The sequence below is a fragment of the Bufo bufo genome, chromosome 5 (genome assembly GCF_905171765.1).
Source record: "Bufo bufo chromosome 5, aBufBuf1.1, whole genome shotgun sequence".
In the NCBI taxonomy this organism is placed as follows: domain Eukaryota; kingdom Metazoa; phylum Chordata; class Amphibia; order Anura; family Bufonidae; genus Bufo; species Bufo bufo.
In genome coordinates, this window is record NC_053393.1 from 59022639 (window position 1) to 59041629 (window position 18991).

General features: G+C 39.4%; 1 protein-coding gene across 1 annotated transcript in view; it reads right to left on the reverse strand.

Moving 5' to 3' along the window:
• Nucleotides 1-18991, reverse strand: part of CSMD3 (CUB and Sushi multiple domains 3) — a 1177406-nt gene that overhangs the window by 1012492 nt on the left and 145923 nt on the right. The window contains exons 3-4 of the mRNA XM_040431881.1: nucleotides 2604-2617; nucleotides 356-642 (exon numbers count right to left, since the gene is read on the reverse strand). Coding sequence (XP_040287815.1) covers nucleotides 356-642; nucleotides 2604-2617 — 301 coding nt within the window. The remainder of the gene's footprint in view (nucleotides 1-355; nucleotides 643-2603; nucleotides 2618-18991) is intronic.

Genomic DNA, 18991 nt, shown 5'->3' on the forward strand with positions numbered 1-18991 from the left:
AAGAAAACATGTTAACATTTCTTCCAAAACAAAACTTGATTAAAAATAAACCATAAATAAATACATTTTATGGCCATTGTCAATGATTGTATTGTCATTTCATGCTATGACATATTTGGATTGATTTTTGAGTTTGTTTTATTTTGTTTTTAGCTTCTTGAACCCCTTTTAGTTCCTGGGGGTGATTTTTTTAAACTATAAAAATAATTTATTGTTTTTTAATATAGATATATGCAAAATGGGTTCCTTTAATGCAAAATAAATTTGTTACTTTTAGCCATGATATGACAAACATAAGTGACCATGGCCTTAATCAATGGCTTTTGAAGGGTCACAAATAAAATAGTATAGATACCTCTATGAGTAACACCTGCAAGTTCTTTAGCTCTTTCTATCTGTACAGAATTTCTTGGTCTTCTTCGTAAGCTTTGGGTTTGAGCTGTTGGTGAAGACTGCAGGTCCAGGGTTATGCTTGATTCCAAATCATGTTCAACGGCTTGGACCAGGAGTTCTTCAGTAAGTCTTTTGTTGGGGGTAGCAGTTAAACAGGATACAGCAACATCATCAGAAGTGAGAGCAAGTGTTACAGCACCAGGAGTAGCCTCAATTTGCTCCTCCAGCTCAGCGGTGGAAGTGGTTTTGCTGAAACCTGTGGGACACATAGTGGCACTGGATGCTAACTTTTTCTTTTGAATTTTGTATTTTCCTGATTGCTATTATTTTGTTTGCTTTAGAAATGGTTTAAAAGTATTTTTATGAAGGAAAATGACATGGACACATAAAGACAGTTTTATCCACTTTAAATATACCATAAATTAAGAAAATGTTATGTCTACCGTTGAATACATAAAAAAAAAATATTTTGCTATTGATAATTACAGAGCTAAGAAGGCTGTCAGACACAGTGTATGAGCTTATATATTGCAGTGCTACATGTATAATTTAAGGTGATTACTGACATGGGTGAGGATTCTTGTTTTTTATAGTTATGTGTGTCTATTGAAAATGTACTAAGCATAGAATGATTTTAATTATCAATACTTTTATAAACATAAAACAACTCCAATCATAATCTTCATAGCTAACCACTGACAGCTAGGTACTTCACCTATTTTAAAGCATAGATCCATTAAAATATTTAAAAAATATATAATTTGCTTAGATTCTCATATACAGTACCTTCAAAACTTTTGTGTGTGTGTGTTAGAGATATTTTCTATCTTATTAGCTAATAGAAAGTTGATATCAAGGGAAGTGCAAAAACTAGATGTGGTAAATGGCTGACTAGTGCACCAGAGTGAAGACACAATTTATGGATTACAAATGAAGCCCTTGCCTTTAATGCAATATAAAATAGCATGCCCTCGCTATTATCATTGTTTACCAGATTATAGATAGTGAACCAGTAGGTTCACAGGTCAGAGTTCTTATTCTTCCTCTCCTCATGTTTTCTGTGGTCACACTCCTGGCACAGATCAGTCTGCCTGACTTAATCAGTGCAGATGCTTCTATAATCACAAGACAGTATTATGTTCCAAGTTATCTCCTCTTATAAGATAGCATCAAATGATCATGGATAATAAAAATGTGAATGGTAATTTTCATACCTCATGCCCCCATCAGATAGTTTTGGGGATCCTGCTAACAATTTAATATATATATATATATATATATATATATATTTTTACCTGATTAACTCTTGAACGTGATTAATGTTCCTCTCAGATACCGCAATCAGCCATGGACGCTGCATCTGAGAGGTTCAATGATGGGGGCGGCACAATTGCAGTTCCCAGTCATTATGGTCTCTACATACATACAAATCTGCCTTGTGACAAAGTAATAGGTGAAATTCAGTGAAGCAGTCAAATCGAATTTATGAACAACCTATCAAACCAACAAATTGTCGGCAAGATGTATGACATCATATAGAAACCTGATAAAAAGTTATTTTTTGACAGTCTGATTTATTTCCTTCTAACAAAAAAAATATTTTTTACTGCATGCCACCTCACTTGCACTTTGCACTTTGCACTTTCACTGCACTAGCACTTATATAGCACCTTATACTAAGTTGTCTTCACTCTGTATTGAAGTATGACATTTTTAGATTACATGATATGAAGTATTTATATGGTCTACAATGGATTCATATTTGTCTATTTATTTGTATGTATTAGATCGGAGCACCTTACAAAGTATAATATGGTATTAGAAACTATTATGTATGAACATTTTGGTTTTGTGATGTTAGGTTACTTAGGCAAAGGTACGGGCTGGCCGTGCATCTAGCAGTATTTATAAAGTATTTTACTCTTCAATACACATCACTATTGTATCATAGGTTTACTGTGCCGACATTCCCCTTGTTTCCCCTTTCGCCCCTCCCCTCTCCGTTTTACCTATTATAATTTGCTATACTTACTTGGCTGTGATCCCGTCTCTCTGGAGAGAGATAGTTTGGGGGCGATCATGTAACCTATTGGGTGATGTCACGGTCATGTGGCCGCGGCCAGACAATGCCGTCCTGTGCGTGATCTCGCGCGACTTGGATGCTTGAGCGAGGCTTCGCTCGATGTGCCGCCGTGTGACGTTGCGGTCACGTGACCGTGGTTGAGTGAGGTTGTCCCATGTACAACATAGCAAGAGTAGTTGTGAAGTGATCTATGATGCGACTTTGCGGGAGGGTTATTTGCGGTCACCTGACCACTACGATGAGGGATTACATCACTGTCTCGCGCGATTAGGCTCGGGATAAGTGGAGCTTTTCCATTGGCCCATCTACAGGTGTCCCAGGTATAGAATTAGTTTCTGGATATATAATGTGGCTGAGTGTTCAATTAGAAACGCCCCTTGAGAAAGCGGAGCGAAACGTACATCGGGGTGCGCTCACAGCTGACCGGAGGTTGGATCCCTGCTTTGTACTACTGCCCAGGTATTTTCTGTTTCCCTCCCCCCTCCTTTTTATTACCTGTAGTCTGCATATCCGTTGTTGGTTTCCTCTCGGTACCTTGTGTGGATTGCTTGTATACAGGGGATTTGGGAATATCAGATTACTTGCTGGGTATTACTGGTACACATATTCCTTCTTGGCACTGCTCAATGGTTTTTGTGCCTTGTTAACTATGACATTGGGATCTTACACCATGCCAGTCAGAATGTGAGCTACCACTCCCAACACCATCTTAATTGCTGCTATACATTTTTAGATTATTGGCCTTAATAATGTGTTGCTGTAATTATTTGTATTTAATTACTTAACCACTTGCCATCTGGGCCATTTGCCCCCTTCCTGACCAGGCCAAATTTTGCAAAACTGACATATCTCACTTTATGTGGAAATAACTTTGGAACGCCTTTATTTATCCAAGTCATTCAGAGATTGTTTTCTCGTGACACATTGTACTTCATGATAGTCATAAATTTGAGTCAAAATATTTCACCTTTATTTATGAAAAATCCCAAATTTACCCAAAAATTTGAAAAATTTGCAATTTTCAAAATTTCAATTTCTCTGCTTTTAAAACAGAATGTGATACCTCATAAAATATTTATTATTTAACATTCCCCATATGTCTACTTTATGTTGGCATCATTTTGGAAATGTCATTTTATTTTTTTAGGACGTTAGAAGGCTTAGAAGTTTAGAAGCAATTCTTCAAATTTTTAAGAAAATTGCCAAAACCCACTTTTTAAGGACCAGTTCAGGTATGAAGTCACTTTGTGGGGCCTACATAGTGGATACCCCCATAAATGACCCCATTGTAGAAACTACACCACTCAAGGTATTCAAAACCGATTTTACAAACTTTGTTAACCCTTTAGGCGTTCCACAAGAATTAAAGGAAAATGGAGATCAAATTTTTAAATTTCACTTTTTTGGCAGATTTTCCATTTTAATCAATTTTTTTCTTTAACACATCGATATTACTCAATATTTATTACCCAGATTCTGTGGTTTACAGAAACACCCCACATGTGGTCATAAACTGCTGTATGGGCACACAGCAGGGCGCAGAAGAAAAGGAACTCCACATGGTTTTTAGATGCCATGTCCCATTTGAAGCCCCCTGATGCACCCTTACAGTAGAAACTCCCAAGAAGTGACCCCATTTTGGAAACTAGGGGATAAGGTGCCAGTTTTATTAGTACTATTTTTGGGTACATATGATTTTTTGATCATTCATTATAACACTTTATGGGGCAAGGTGACCAAAAAATTGGTTGTTTTAGCACAGTTTCTATTTATTTATTTATACAGCGTTCACCTGAGGGGTTCAGTCAAGTGACAATTTTATAGAGCAGATTGTTACGGACGTGGCGATACCTAATATGTATACTTTTTCTCATTTATTAAAGTTTTACACAATAATAGCATTTTTGAAACAAAAAAAATTATGTTTTAATGTGTCGATGTTCTGAGAGCTATAGTTTTTTTATTTTTTGAGAGATTTTCTTATGTAGGGGCTCATTTTTTGCGGGATGAGGTGACGGTTTTATTGGTACTATTTTGTGGGACATACGCGTTTTTGATCACTTGGTGTTGCACCCTTTGTGATGCAAGGTGACAAAAATTGCTTGTTTTGACACTTTTTTTTTTTTTTTTTACGGTGTTCACCCGAGGGGTTAGGTCATGTGATATTTTTATAGAGCTGGTTTTTACGGATGCGGCAATACCTAATATGTATACTTTTTTTTATTTGTTTCACTTTAACACAATAATAGCATTTTTGAAACCAAAAAAATGATGTTTTAGTGTCTCCATGTTCTAAGAGCTATAGTTTTAGTTATTTTTTGAGAGATTTTCTTATGTAGGGGCTCATTTTTTGCGGGATGAGGTGACGGTTTTATTGGTACTATTTTGTGGGACATACGCGTTTTTAATCACTTGGTGTTGCTTCTTTTGTGATGCAAGGTGACAAAAATTGCTTGTTTTGACACAGTTTTTTTTTTGTTTTTTTACGGTGTTCACCCGAGGGGTTTGGTCATGTGATATTTTTATAGAGCTGGTTTTTACGGACGCGGCAATACCTAATATGTATACTTTTTTTTATTTTTTCTATTTTTAACTTTTTTTTTTCATTCCTTACTTGGGGACTTTTTTTTTTTACATGTGAAACTTTTTTTAATTTTTTTATTTTCAACCTTTTATTTTTATTTTTTTTATTTTACACTTTTCGTCCCCCATAAGGTCATACAAGACCTCTGGGGGACATTTACTTCACTTTTTTTCACTGTTGATTTCTCCTGTAACTGGGGCTGACATAGTAGCCCCAGTTACAGGACAAATACACCCCTAGAGAGGCTGTACAGCAGCAATCCAGCGCTGTACAGCCTCACAGCAGGGCTGATCGAGGTCTCTGAGAGACCTCACACAGCCCCTGCACTCTCCGGTCACGGCGGTCACATGACCGCCGGGCCGGAACAGGAAGCGCACATCGCTTCCTGCTCTGCATACACAGCGCTCGGTGAGCGCTGTGTCTGCAGCGATCCTGAAGGCAGGGACACCTGGGCACTGTCCCTGCCTCCTCTCTGGGTTGCCCTGCTGTCACTGACAGCGGGAAACCCGATCAGCAGCTGCACGATTAGCGTGCAGCTGCTATTTCTGAAAGGACGTTCAAAAATGTGCTTTCAGAAATAGACGTCCACCCATAGGACGTTTATATCCTATGGGCGGACGTAAAGCGGTTAATAAAGCTTTATATATTTTTTGTATATTTTGTGTATGTGTATCCCTATGAGGTTTGCTTTCGGGTTTCTTCAAATCGAATTTATGTAAACTTCGCTCAGCACTAATAATAACAGATAATAAATAACCATATAAACAAAGTCAAAGTGAAATAATCTAATACAAAAGAGATTGCTCAGATCAGCTGTGATGATTCACCATGCCTCATTTGTGAACTATGAAAAACACTTTAAAGGCCCCTTTACACTGTCTGATGTTTGGGCAGATTATTGCTAATGAGCATCCATACAAACGCTCATTAGTGATAATTTGCCGGTGTAAAGGTGTTGTTCATTACCCTATGAATGAGCAAACATGATTGAAAAGCCCTATATAATAATAGGGAAGGAAGAGAAGTATTGCCTCAATGCAATCCAGGATATGTCGTTTTCATCAGTATGAGGGCTGATGCTCACAAATATATTTTGTTTCTCTGTCTTTCCGTTTTATTTTGCAGCCCGTATGCGGAACCATTCACTTCAAAGGGGCCGCAAAAAACGGAAATGACTCTGTGTGCATTCCATTTCCGTATGTTCTGCAAAAGAATAAAATATGTCTTATTATTGTCCGCATTAAGAACAAGGATAGAACTGTTCTATTAGGGGCCAGCTGTTCCGTTCCGCAAAATATGGAATGCATACAGACGTCATCCGTATTTTTTGTGGACCGCAAAATACATACGATCATGTGCATGAGCCCTGATGCTGAAAATAAAGACTCATACTGCAGCAAATAAAGAATTGACAAATGTCACAGAGCCATGCTATCGATAGCGTTTTAAATTAAAAAATTCTACACATTATGTGTATCCTGTCACAACAAATGCAATGGATCACCGTACCATGCTAAAGTGACATAGCACAGGGACACAGGGAAAGTGACTTCAAGTAAAACTTCCTCTTTATCGTAGAAAAATTAAAAAACTGTCTGAACACTGATCCAATGGAAGCCTAACTTAGATTAGCCATTTCATATACATATCCTTAGCCATGGAATTTCTATGACTAAGGATTTGTGTATCTGAAACACGTAAGTTATTTCAACTAAGTTATGCTATTATTGGATCGGTGTTCAGACTTTTTTTGAAATTATCATAACCTGTTACCCTTTAATTTATTAAGCATTGGAACTTATGTTCATGCATTTTAGCCCCTTTAAACATTACATACAGTATGGTACTTTTTATTTCATTAAAGCAAGTAGTATATTCTGTCAAGTGATTCGGGGTTACTATTTCTCTTTTCTTATGAAGAGCACCTAGAAGGTGTAAGGCCTCTTTCACATGAGCAATACTGATTGGCTCAGGATGCGTTCAGAGTGGGTTCAGTGAAACTCGCACCATTTCAAAAGCAAGTTCAGTCAGCTTTGTCTGGGATTGCGTTCAGTGTTTCAGTTTCTTCAGCGTGGGTGCAATCAGTTTTGATGCGTTTTTCATGTGTGTCAAAAAAAAACCTAAAGGTTTACAAACATCTCCTAGCAACCATTAGTAAAAAACGCATTGCATCCTGACTGCATCCGGATTATATCCGGATGCAATGCGTTTTTTTACTGAAGACCAATTCATTTCTATGGGGCGAGGGCAGAATATAGAACATGATGCGATTCCCACGCAATGCAGAACTAATGCGTGAAAAAAACGATCATGTGCACTTGACCCTTTGAAATGAATGGGTCAGGATTCAGTGCAGGTGCTATGCTTCACTTCACACTTTGCACCAGCGCAGAAAACTCACCTGTGTGAAAGGGGCCTAAGGAGTCTTATAGGCCATACAATGCTCCTCTAGTGAAAAGGTACACATGTTAGCAATTTTCCTTTGAAGAAAGGAAAGTAATAAGGCCACTATCCTATAAGTCAATGTCCAACCTTTTAAAACAGGCCTTGATATATAATTTAGGATCATATATAGTGTTGAGCGAAACAGCGAATTGACTTCGATCTGAATTTCCGGAAAAATGTGATTTGCTGCGAAGCCAAGTTTTCCTTGTGCTTCGTGGTAAAAAATTTTTTTTTCCTGAAATGGAGGTAAAAAAAAGACATACTCACCTCATCCATTTGCTTGCGGAGAGGCCGTTGCAGCCATCTTGATTGAAGATTAGTGATGAGTGCATTGAAGTTAAACAAATTGACTTTGGCCCAAATTTCAGGAAAAATTTGATTCCCTACAAAGTCGAATTTCCTCGTGCTTCGTGGTAGCTGGCTGGCTTGAAGACATCATCATGTCACTTAGCAAGATACTGTGTGCTGTCTTCAATCAAAATGGCCGTGGCGGCTTCTACGTGATCAAATGGATAAAGTGATTTTTTTTTACCAGATTAACCACTGAAAGGCCTCTCAGATGCCGCGGTCAGAGATAAACGCGCCTTCTGAAGGGTTCAATGACAGGGTGTGGTGCGATCACAATTTATTAACTTGAAATATGTCTATATTAGGCGTATTTCAGATGCACATTGTGGCGCAACGGTTAGAAAGCAGCACTGCAATCTGCGACTTCTCGCCGATCACGCCAGGTCTAAAAAAATGGGTGTGGCATGGGTGGAGAAGGGGATGGGCTGGTAGGCCCGTCTCATTCATCACTTTCTATGCCTTGTTTAGGCTTAGAAAATGATCTAAATGTAAGACAATAAGAGAGCCGTCTTACATTTCGAAGCGGTGCTGGATGCACCAAATTAATGTAGAGGCGGGGCTTCTTCATAACTTCAGGGGATCCACCGCCAGAACAGACGCTCTATTAAGACTGGCATCTAAAACACTGGTCTTAATAAATTACCCCCCACAACTGCCTCTCTGCGAGCAAATGGATAAGGTGAGTATGTGTATATATTTTTTTAACCTGAATAATTTTAATGTTAGATGCCACAATCAGTAATGAATGCAGCATCTGAGGAGTTCAATAATGTGGGGCAGTGCAATCGCCGTACCCTATCATTGCGCCTGCTACTTACAAAAGAATGCACTTCATGACAAGGTAATTCGTCACAAATTAAATTTATTTTATGAAATTCAACGAAGCAGCCACATTGAATTTGTCATAACTTTGCTCATCACTAATTATATCAAAACCAGGTACACATTTTCAGTCATCTGTAAATGTCCTTCATCAGTAGAAGAAAAAAAAGCACCAGCTTGGATGGGTGAGAAGCCAGAGGCACTAGAACAGTGATGGATAACCTCAGGCACTCCAGCTGTGGTGAAAATACGACTACCAGCATGCTCCATTCATTTCTACGGAGTTCTGAGAACAGCCAAGCAAATGTGCATCTTGGGAGTTGTAGTTTCACCACAGCTGGAGTGCCGGAGGTTAGCCATCACAGCACTAGAATAACATATTTCCTTTTTCTTTTGTAAAAGAGCTTATTTATATACCTTTTTTTTTTTCCAAAAGGAGCATTGTATGGTTTTTAAGACTCCTTACACCCACTAGGTGTTCTTTATAAGAAGAAATAGCACCCCCCACATCTCTTACAAAGACCTTTTTCCAAGCCAAGCCAGTACTCTGTTCTGCACTGATAAAAGGCAATCACAGAAGCTATCTACAGGTGATTGCCTGGATGGGTGATTATACAAAATTATGTTTCAACACCTGTTTTAAAACATTGACTCAAAGTATAGCTGCCTTCCAACATGTGGTGCTAGAAGCAAAGCTTTTTATTTTATTTTAGAAAGAGATATAATTGTATATATTCACTCCAGTTGTTACTTGTTTTGTCTGTACTTAAAGTAGTAGCCTTTTTTTTATTAGTTTGAATTTAGGAGAGGAGATATGTCTCTCTAATAGTTAGATTTATTTCCATTATGTTATATAGAGAGTTTATTATTAATATACTACTGTGATTCTGGAAATTTGATATATAGTTTATCATTAATTTTTAAAGTAATCTCCATTTTATAAAATTATTTCACTTTTACTTTGTCTTTTATAATACTTTTTTTTACAAAACTTGTTAGCTGTGATCATGTATGTAAAAAATCTAAAAGGAGAGAATGCATTTATTTTTGGAGCGCCAATAAAAATATTAAAATAGATATTTTACATCATTTTCCAAGAAAAATTCAAAAGAAGCCCCTGCTATTTACTATTTTAAACACTCTTCTATTTACTATTTTAAACACTCTTGAACATTTGCGAGTAAGCTTTCATTTAAAGGTAAAAAAATGAATTTTATGGCATCTTTATTTATCTTTTAAAAAGTAAATAACTACAGATTTTCTCACCTGCAAGAATTCACAATGTTATGAAATATTTGCTCACAAACACATGCAGATTAAAAACGCTGCAAATAAAATATTTCTTAAGGTCAATCTCGTTCTTGAAGTACGAGTCAAGTTTTCAAGGGCTTGAGAGATGAGCATTTTTCCTTGCCTCTAAACCCCCAATCTGATCTTGCTATGCATTACAAATTCCACACTGGTACTGAGATCCTTGCTTACAAGAAAGTGAACTTTGATATCAATTTACATAGGTGGTGATAAATAATGGCAAATATACCATCTTTCTTTGCTTGTAGCAATGCTATCAATCACAGCTATGTTGCTATAAATATTTTGATACACAATATATTTACATGTATCCAGAAATAATTTTTGTGCAGACACCTCACATAGCAATGCATAGTGGTCTAAATCATCCTACAATATTTTAATATAAAAAAAGTTATCATACTTCTGCAAATTCACAATAATTGCATACATTTTGATGAAATCTTAATTCTTTCCTATGGCATGGCAAGCTGAATATTAATGCACTATGCCACACGTTTCCAAAAACTGCAGTCTATGATGACAAATGGGGTATTTCTGTACTCAGGAGAAATTTCCTAAAAAATTAGCGCTGCTTTTATTAGAAAAAAAATTTAACTGTTCAATTTCACAGTCCAATGTTATAAATGATATAAAAAAAATGGAGGGGTCAAAAACATCACTATGTTTCCATCTTAATTCTTTGGGAGGTGTTATAGTTTTAAAATTTGGGTTATATCTTTTTCCCCCCACTGAACAGGTACCTTAGGGGAGTTGCAAGTTTTACATTGCTCCCCCAAAACATTCCAATAAAATCCTAGTTTCAAAATCCAAATAGTGCTGCTTCTGAGTAGAGATGAGCAAACCAGTCAAGATTTTTTTCAGGACCGGTTCACTAAATTTTTGTAAAAAGTTCAGTTTTGACCTAAATCGGTTTGGGACGAATCAATGTTGCTCCAATTGCCCTGAAAGTTGGTATATACCCCCTCTGGGATACTAGGACTCCGAATTTTAGGAAAATTTGTTACCTCTTTTCATTTATACATTACATGTATGACATACATAGCTATGGGTAAACGCATATTTGATAGTGTGTTTAAAAAGACTTACCTCATAATTTTTCATTTCAAAAGCTTGGGGGAAGATGATGTTTAAACACACATGGTGTTATGAGATTTTAAAAAAGTGCCTTTAGGGAACATGTTGGGTGGCAAGTGGCATTAGTGGCATGATGCTGGCCACAGTAGCAATACAGAACTCAATGGTTGAAAAGTGGCATAAGTGGTATGATGCAGACTGCATCATGCAGCAGCTGTACACAACGTGATGGTAGGTAGGCAGTCAAACAGACAGCAAGAGTGGCAAGATGGCGCACTGGCAGCAATGAGAGGTAAATTGATCACATTCAGTCTGTCTGGACTGTGAGAAATTTCTGTATCACTACAGTAATAACGTACATATGCCACCAAATTATATAATTTCAACTGTGCTAACCCCACCCCAAAAAAAAAATCTAACATTTCAACAGTTTTAAACATCTCCCTCTCCTGCAAAAAAAAATTTAAATTTCAATTGTGTGGAAAGTGAGTACAGGGAAACTGACCCTCAGGAATAATTGGCAATGGCATGATACAGGCCCCAGCATTTCCATGACTGTGAGAAAAAGTTGGTATTGACTCAGTAATCACATATATTTATGCTGCGCCTTAAAAAATTTAACCTCCAGCGGGCCCCCCCCCCAAAAAAAATATTTTTTTTATGCATTTCAACCTTGCGAAAAGTGAGTACTTGGAAACTGGCCCTCACTCATAAGTGGCATGATGCAGTCTCCAGTATTGCCTTGACTGTTACAAAATGTTGGTATTAAAGCAGTAATCATATACGTATGCTGCCTAATGAAATAAAATTCCCTCCAAAAAAAGTTGCATTTCAACCATGTGGAAAGTGAGTACACGGAAACTGACCTTCAGGCATTAGTGGTATGGGCCTGGGCTGTGAGAAAATGTTGGTATTGAGTCAGCAATCACGTATATTTTTGCTGCACCTTTAAGAAATTTTGCCACCCCAAAATTTTACAGACTGTAAGCAATGACATACAGATTTTTAAAATTTAAACCATGTGGAAACTTAAAGAGGACCGTTCATCAGGCTAGCTCTAGTCTAATTATTATCCTACCTTATAGGGCAGCTCCACTGATGCCATGGCACTTTTTTTTTTTCTTCTAAAGAACCCCCATTCGTCCAATGTTGGCCCCGTATATTTTGGCGCCTTATATTATACTAGGCGGAGATTTGTATTTTCCCTGAGAGTGGTTATCTTCTCCCTGGCTGTAAGTGCATCCAATCAGAGCGCCCTTTCTTACGGGTGACCCTCAACAGGCCTATTTTGACCTGCCAGTCGAACTCGTTAAAACCTATGAGCAGCTAAAAGTGGAGATCCTGGCTCGACTGGGGGTAACTACGGCTGTTCGGGCCCAAAGAGTGCACTGCTGGGTTTACCAGGCTGGCCGTCCACCAAGAGCCCAAATGCATGACCTGGTGCAGCTAGTAAAAAAGTGGCTGCAGCCTGAAAAATTGACGGGCTCACAAATTGTGGAATGGGTGGCCATGGACCGGTACCTGCGATCGCTGCCGCATGACCTGCAGTGCTGGGTAAGTCATGGAGACCCTGCGACGGCGAATAAGTTGGTGGAACTGGTAGAGTGGTACACCATAGTGAAAGACTTGCTCGGACCCGCCAAGCACCGGGAAACCACGTCGAGGGCAGTACAACCAGCTACCGCACCAAGGAGGGGAGCCATCCCTGATTCTGGACCAGATGTCCCTACAACAGTATCCCCTGAACCGTGGAGGCTAACCACTCTAAGAAAGATGGGGGACAAACTCTGTTGGGGTTGTAGAGCCTTTGGCCATACCCGTAACCAATGCCCTCTTCAGGACAAGCCCATGGAATGCGGGACAGGACGGATAGAGTCTCCCTGTCCACACAGTGAGCATGCATCACAAATCTTGACCTAACTGACGATCAATTTGAGTGTGAAATTTGGGTGAACCATCTCCCGGCCAAAGCCCTCTTGGACTCGTGCAGCATGGTGACGCTAGTCCACTCCACAATGATCGTGAGACTCGGCCCCGTAAGTAAGACTCTTCGGGTTGTTTGTATCCATGGGGACACTAGGGAATACCCCTTAATACCAGTGACTGTTGCCCATGGCTGTACTTCCGTGACCCAGGAAGTTGGGATAGTGAACAGTCTGATCCATGATGTTATTGTAGGGTGAGACTGTCCAACATTTTTAGACCTGTGGAAAGAGGCACAAAGTGGGTTCCCTGAACAGTCAAACAGACTAGAGACTTTGACCTCTGATGGGTCAAATCAGGAGGTTAATGATCAGAATGTGCATGATTTAGGGTCCAGAGCTGAGCTAACCACTGGGGGGGGGGGGAGTCTCCCGTTGCAAGTGATGTTGGGGGAGGATGAGGAGGAACTCTCCCCACCAACATACCCAGACATGAATGTACCCAAGGGTGCGTTTAGCTCCGCCCAGTTACAGGACCCCTCCTTAACACCTGCTAGAGAGCAGGTGGTGGTTATAAATTGAGTCTCACAGGTTCCTGGGGCAGAACTCAGGTTTCCTCATTTTGCAGTAAACATGGACTTGCTGTACTGAGTGATGGAAATCCGAGGGGAAATTATTAAACAGCGACTGGTGCCCCACACGTATCGGAGACAGATCCTTGATTTGGCGCATAATGATGCATTAGGCGGACACCTGGGAGCAGAAAAGACGGAGGCCAGGATAACAGACACGTTCTACTGGCCTGGGGTAAAGGCAGAGGTGAAGAGGTATTGTGCGTCCTGCCCCACGTGCCAGCTAACAGCCCCAGTGTCTCACTATCGGAACTCCCTGGTACCTTTGCCCATAATCGAGGTACCGTTTGAGCTGATTGCCATGGACCTGGTGGGTCCGTTAGTAAAAACAGCACGAGGACATCAGCACATACTAGTTGTGGTAGATTACACAACCAGGAACCCAGAGGTGGTCCCATTAAGGATCACCTCCTCTAAGACCATAACTCAGGAATTGTTTCAGATGTTCTCCCGCACGGGGCTGCCCAAGGAGATCCTGACGGACCAGGGCACCCCGTTTATGTTGAAAGTTATGGCGGACCTCTGCAAGCTGTTTCAGATCCGACAGTTGCGGACGTCCGTCTATCACCCACAGACGGATTGCCTTGTAGAGCGGTTCAACAAAACATTAAAGCTTATGTTAAAAAGAGTAGTCCAGAAGGACGGAAAAGATTGGGACATGTTGCTACCAGCCATGTTGTTCGCCATGTGGGAGGTCTCACAGGCCTCCACGGGATTCTCACCATTTGAACTCCTGTATGCGCGCCAGACCCTGGTAGAACACATCTCCCAAATAAGAGAGATAGTGGCTAAGGTGATGCCGCAGGATAAGGAACATCTCCAGAAGGCCCAGGATGCCGAGAGGCGGGTATATAACTGGTCAGCCAAATTAAGGCACTTTTCAATAGGAGACCGAGTAGCGGTTCTGATTCCCATTGTGGAAAGCAAGTTCTTAGCCAGGTGGCAGGGTCCATTTAAGGTGGTAGAAAGGATAGGTGAGGTGAATTATAAGGTACACCAGCTTGGAAAGAGGAAACCCTACCAGATCTACCACGTATAGTAGTGCTGCTATAAAGGACAACCCCATATTGAAGTTAATGACAAGCGCTTTATTTGTTGTAAGACTACGGGCGTAATTTACAAATCAAAAATACACCTAAAATATGATTAGTTGCAGCGCTAGCTGAAAATGTTCCCTTCTTATGCCAGGTCTAAAAAAGTGGGCGTGGCATGGGCGGGGAAGGGGGACTGTCAAGCAATCATCATTTTCTATGCCTGTTTCAGGTGTAGCGTAGAAAAAGGTCTAAATGTAATATAGCTTGGAAGCTGTCTTACATTTTGAACTGGCGGAGGATCTCTACATAACTGCGGCAGATCCACCACCAAGGCATGGCTTTATTAAGACCGGCGTCTAAAACACCTTTCTTAATAAATGTGACCCTACACATTTCAGGTCCATATCGGTCTGAACCATCAAGTTGGAACAGACCTGATGATGGGATCCGTATTTTCCTGAAATGTCCTAAAAGCAATTATCATCTGCTTTGATCCAGGCTAATCCTTTGCAGTAGTGCTTCTATTAAATACTTTTCTTGTTTATCATAACTGTCCCTTCTCCAGTCCAGTTTACTAGATCTGGATGGGCAGCATATAGAAGCCAGAGGACCCCTACTGACACGGAATACAGGCCTTTCTATAAGTCTTTATTTTACCTATGGTCCTGCCTAATTTTATGCCTTAGAGTACACAAGGCAACATATAAGTCTTGCAAATGCATAACTTGAAGCCCTCAAATGCTCCTTTATGTTTAGTATGTGCATTTTAAAGGGCTTCTCTGAGATTTTAATATTCATTACCTATCTTCAAGAGGGGACATTAATATAAGATCAGTGCAAGTTTGACATCCTACACCACCAACTGTTTGATTGGAGCTGTAGTTCCAGAAATATCATCCATTTAACGTGGGTATTGATAATACAGTCAGGAAACATTGGCATTTGTTGAATAAATCATATCCGCAGGTTGATGAATTTAAACATCCCCCCTCATCTGCAATAAAAGGAATCCCAATTACCGTGATAAAATAGTACATGCGGATTTGGGTAGTACTAAAGCTATATTGAAACAGCAACGGATATCCACGCCACAGATGGGTACTTCCCCCTGCCTGCATTGTCTACAGTGCTCCCATGTAATTAAAGGCCCCTCATTTCATCATCCACATACTGGGAAAAGTTTTGGAGTAAAAGGTTTTTTTACTTGCGACTCAGCAAATGTAATATATCTTATTAAATGTCCTTGTGGCCTGTTATATGTGGGTGAGACAATGCAGGCAGTGAGGGATCGGATTAGTAAGCATAAATCTGATATAAGGACAAAAAAAACTCATGTTACCGGTCCCATATCATTTTGAAAAATTCAAACATACCATTGCACAGTTGCGGTTTCAAGTGTTGGAACAGGTAAAGAGACCTAGAAGAGGAGGTGATGTCAAAAGACTTCTCCTTAGAAGAGAGGCCTTTTGGATACATACTCTGGATACACCGCATCCAAGGGGTCTAAACAGGGACTATGAAGTCACACATTTGTAAGGTTCTTATAAACAGAGCAATATGTTTAATATAAATGGTTAATATACATTTCTTATGTATTTTCTCTAGACCTCAGCCTTATGACGAAAAAGGATATTTAGATTCTTCAATAAGTTAGAAAGCAAATCTCAGCCATGTGTTACTTTATTTCACTTTGTTTCATTAGTTGATTGATTATTGATTGAATACCACCCACCAGAAGGGGTGGAGACGTCCCTAAATGGGCGGTACTATATGCTATATATGACTTGATTTTTCTTTTTGGATGTACCTGTTGAGAAAGGCTTGCATGACGAAACGCGTCCTGGTTGTAGGACTCTTTACTTTCATGAAAAAATAAAAAAGAAGCTTATTCACAAAGACACAGCAGCTGGGATTCCTTACCTGTTGTAGTTCCAGAAATAAGCCCTAGAACTGCACTTCTCTGTCCATTGTATAGTAGATGGAGCTGGTTTCTGCAGTGCTGCTCCCTTTTACTTAAATGGGGGAAGCACTGTAGTAATCTATTCCATTCAGTACTTAAAGAATGGAGCTATGTCGTTCTAATATCGATTTCCAGTACCAGAGTTACTCCCGAACAGCACGTCGGGAGTCTGGGGCATTGGACCTGAAACAATCTGATATTGATGGTTTGTCCTAAGGAATTACCCTGTAAAATCTTTTGAATATAATTGCTTGAGTTCCTTATGCTGGGTTTACAAATTAAACATGTCTGACACAGGAATGACACTTGATATATGATTAATGCCTGATCATATCTTAAGAGAAAAGTCTTAACTGAAATCTTCAGGCTGGGATAGAAAATAATCTGTCACCTAGTTCAAGTAGATCTAACATTCTAGTTCATTGTACCATCATCACAACTGTACCTTTGCTAGAGAAAGTGCCGGTTTCAAAGTGCAGCGCAAGGAGGAATTATTGGTTGTAGGAGCCCAAGCAGACCTCTTGCAAGTGCCCAAGTTCACCTCCATGAAGATCCCAAGCCTGGCTCTAGACAAGTTCTTAGTGCCACCCCTTATGCCGATATGTCTGCCCTCTGCTCTGCAATATCATGATCTGGCCACAACTCGCGCTATCTGGCAAAATCTTACACATGTGCAGAGCAGGTCCCAGGATGAAGACTTCATAGGGCTCAGCATATGCGCAGTTACGCATTGAGTCTAATGCCATCAATGAACAAGCACAGACAGTTTTCTGCTCGGCATATGCACAAGATTTTGCCAGGAGGCACCAGGACCTGGCAGGCAGAGTTGTGAACAGATTTTGATTTTGATGTCAGGTTTGTGTGGTTTCTGGAGGAAACTAGACAAGGCCAGAGTTCCATTTAGAATAAAAAAAAGTACTTACCAAATAGCTCCTGAACCACCACTCTGGTTCTCCTGACCAGGTTCTATTTACCTGGCTACAGCAGTGACATCATGTCAACAACACATGGCCGCTGCAGTCACCCACTGGCTTCAACAATGCACCTGATAAGGCCAGTGATTGTCGACATGACTTCAACATTGCAGATGGGTAAATAGAGCCTGGCTGGTCAGTTAAGTACTTACCTTTTCTTTATTTTCATGAGGATTCCTCATGAAACTGGACAGACACTTTAAAACCAGATGGTTTTTCACTCTGTTCATCTTCTATGTGTATTGTCCTCAATTTATTAGGTATTTCTTTATAATAATATTCAAACTGTCAAGAATTATGAGCTGGGTGACTTTGACCATGGAATGAGTTTTGCTGCTAAGCAAATAACTTTAGTATATTAGAAACTGACTGTGTGAAATTTTTCCTCCCACCAAGTGAGTGCCATTTCTCTGCATAAAAATACTGTGTAAACATGAGAGGAAAAAGTAATGGTCAGATTGGATCAAGATAACATAAAAGTGATGGTAATTCAAATGCCTGTGTTTTACAAAAGTGGTATACAGATAAGCATTTCTGATGGCACAGCATGACAAAGTTGAATGTTTCAATCAAGATAAGAAATCCAAGGGAAATGGTTGACGGTGGAAAAAAAATTGTTTTATTTTTTTTAAAAACTTAGTTTGGGTGAAAACAACAGAAATCTTAAGCAATTCTGCCTATTTTGTCTTGAAGGGATTTTCCCCAAATATACATTAATCATCTTTTCATAGGAAAAGTGAGAAATGTACGGTTGATGAGGTTTCCACCACTGAAACAACAAAGGAGGTATTTGAATAAAGTTTCAATGGAGTATATGGGTTGGCACTCTATTCAAAATCTATAGGTCTAAAGGAGATGGCCAAGTACAACCTTCTTGTGATCAGTTAGGTACATTTGTTAGCTATCCTATGACTAGGTGATAAAACACCATTAACAATTTGTACCATTGATTGTGCAATGGCAAGGGAAATGCTTTCTTGAAACCAGAGATCAACAAATCAATTCATTAGAATCAAAATTTGACCCAATTTTTTTTATTTAAAAAAAAATCTGATTAGTTAGAATCAGAACTTCTTAAGATTTGATTTGGGCAGATTTTACAGATAAGAGAGAGATTTGAATCTAACAAGCTGTTATAAATGGAAGATACTGTCTAGTAAATATGGATAATTCCTCTGAAGAATGTTCCATGATGAATTCATGCCACAAACATCTCAGGCTGCCCAAGAAAAGTATACACAAGATAAGGATAAAATAATCACTAAGATAGTTCAGTAAATATGTAAAAAAACAGCGGTTACAAAAAGAGTTGGGGACTAAGGGACATGTAACAACCCTTTATCATTTGAAGATGCTATATAGGCACTACATTAATTGGCAACGAGGAAATCTTTTGGTATTGTAAA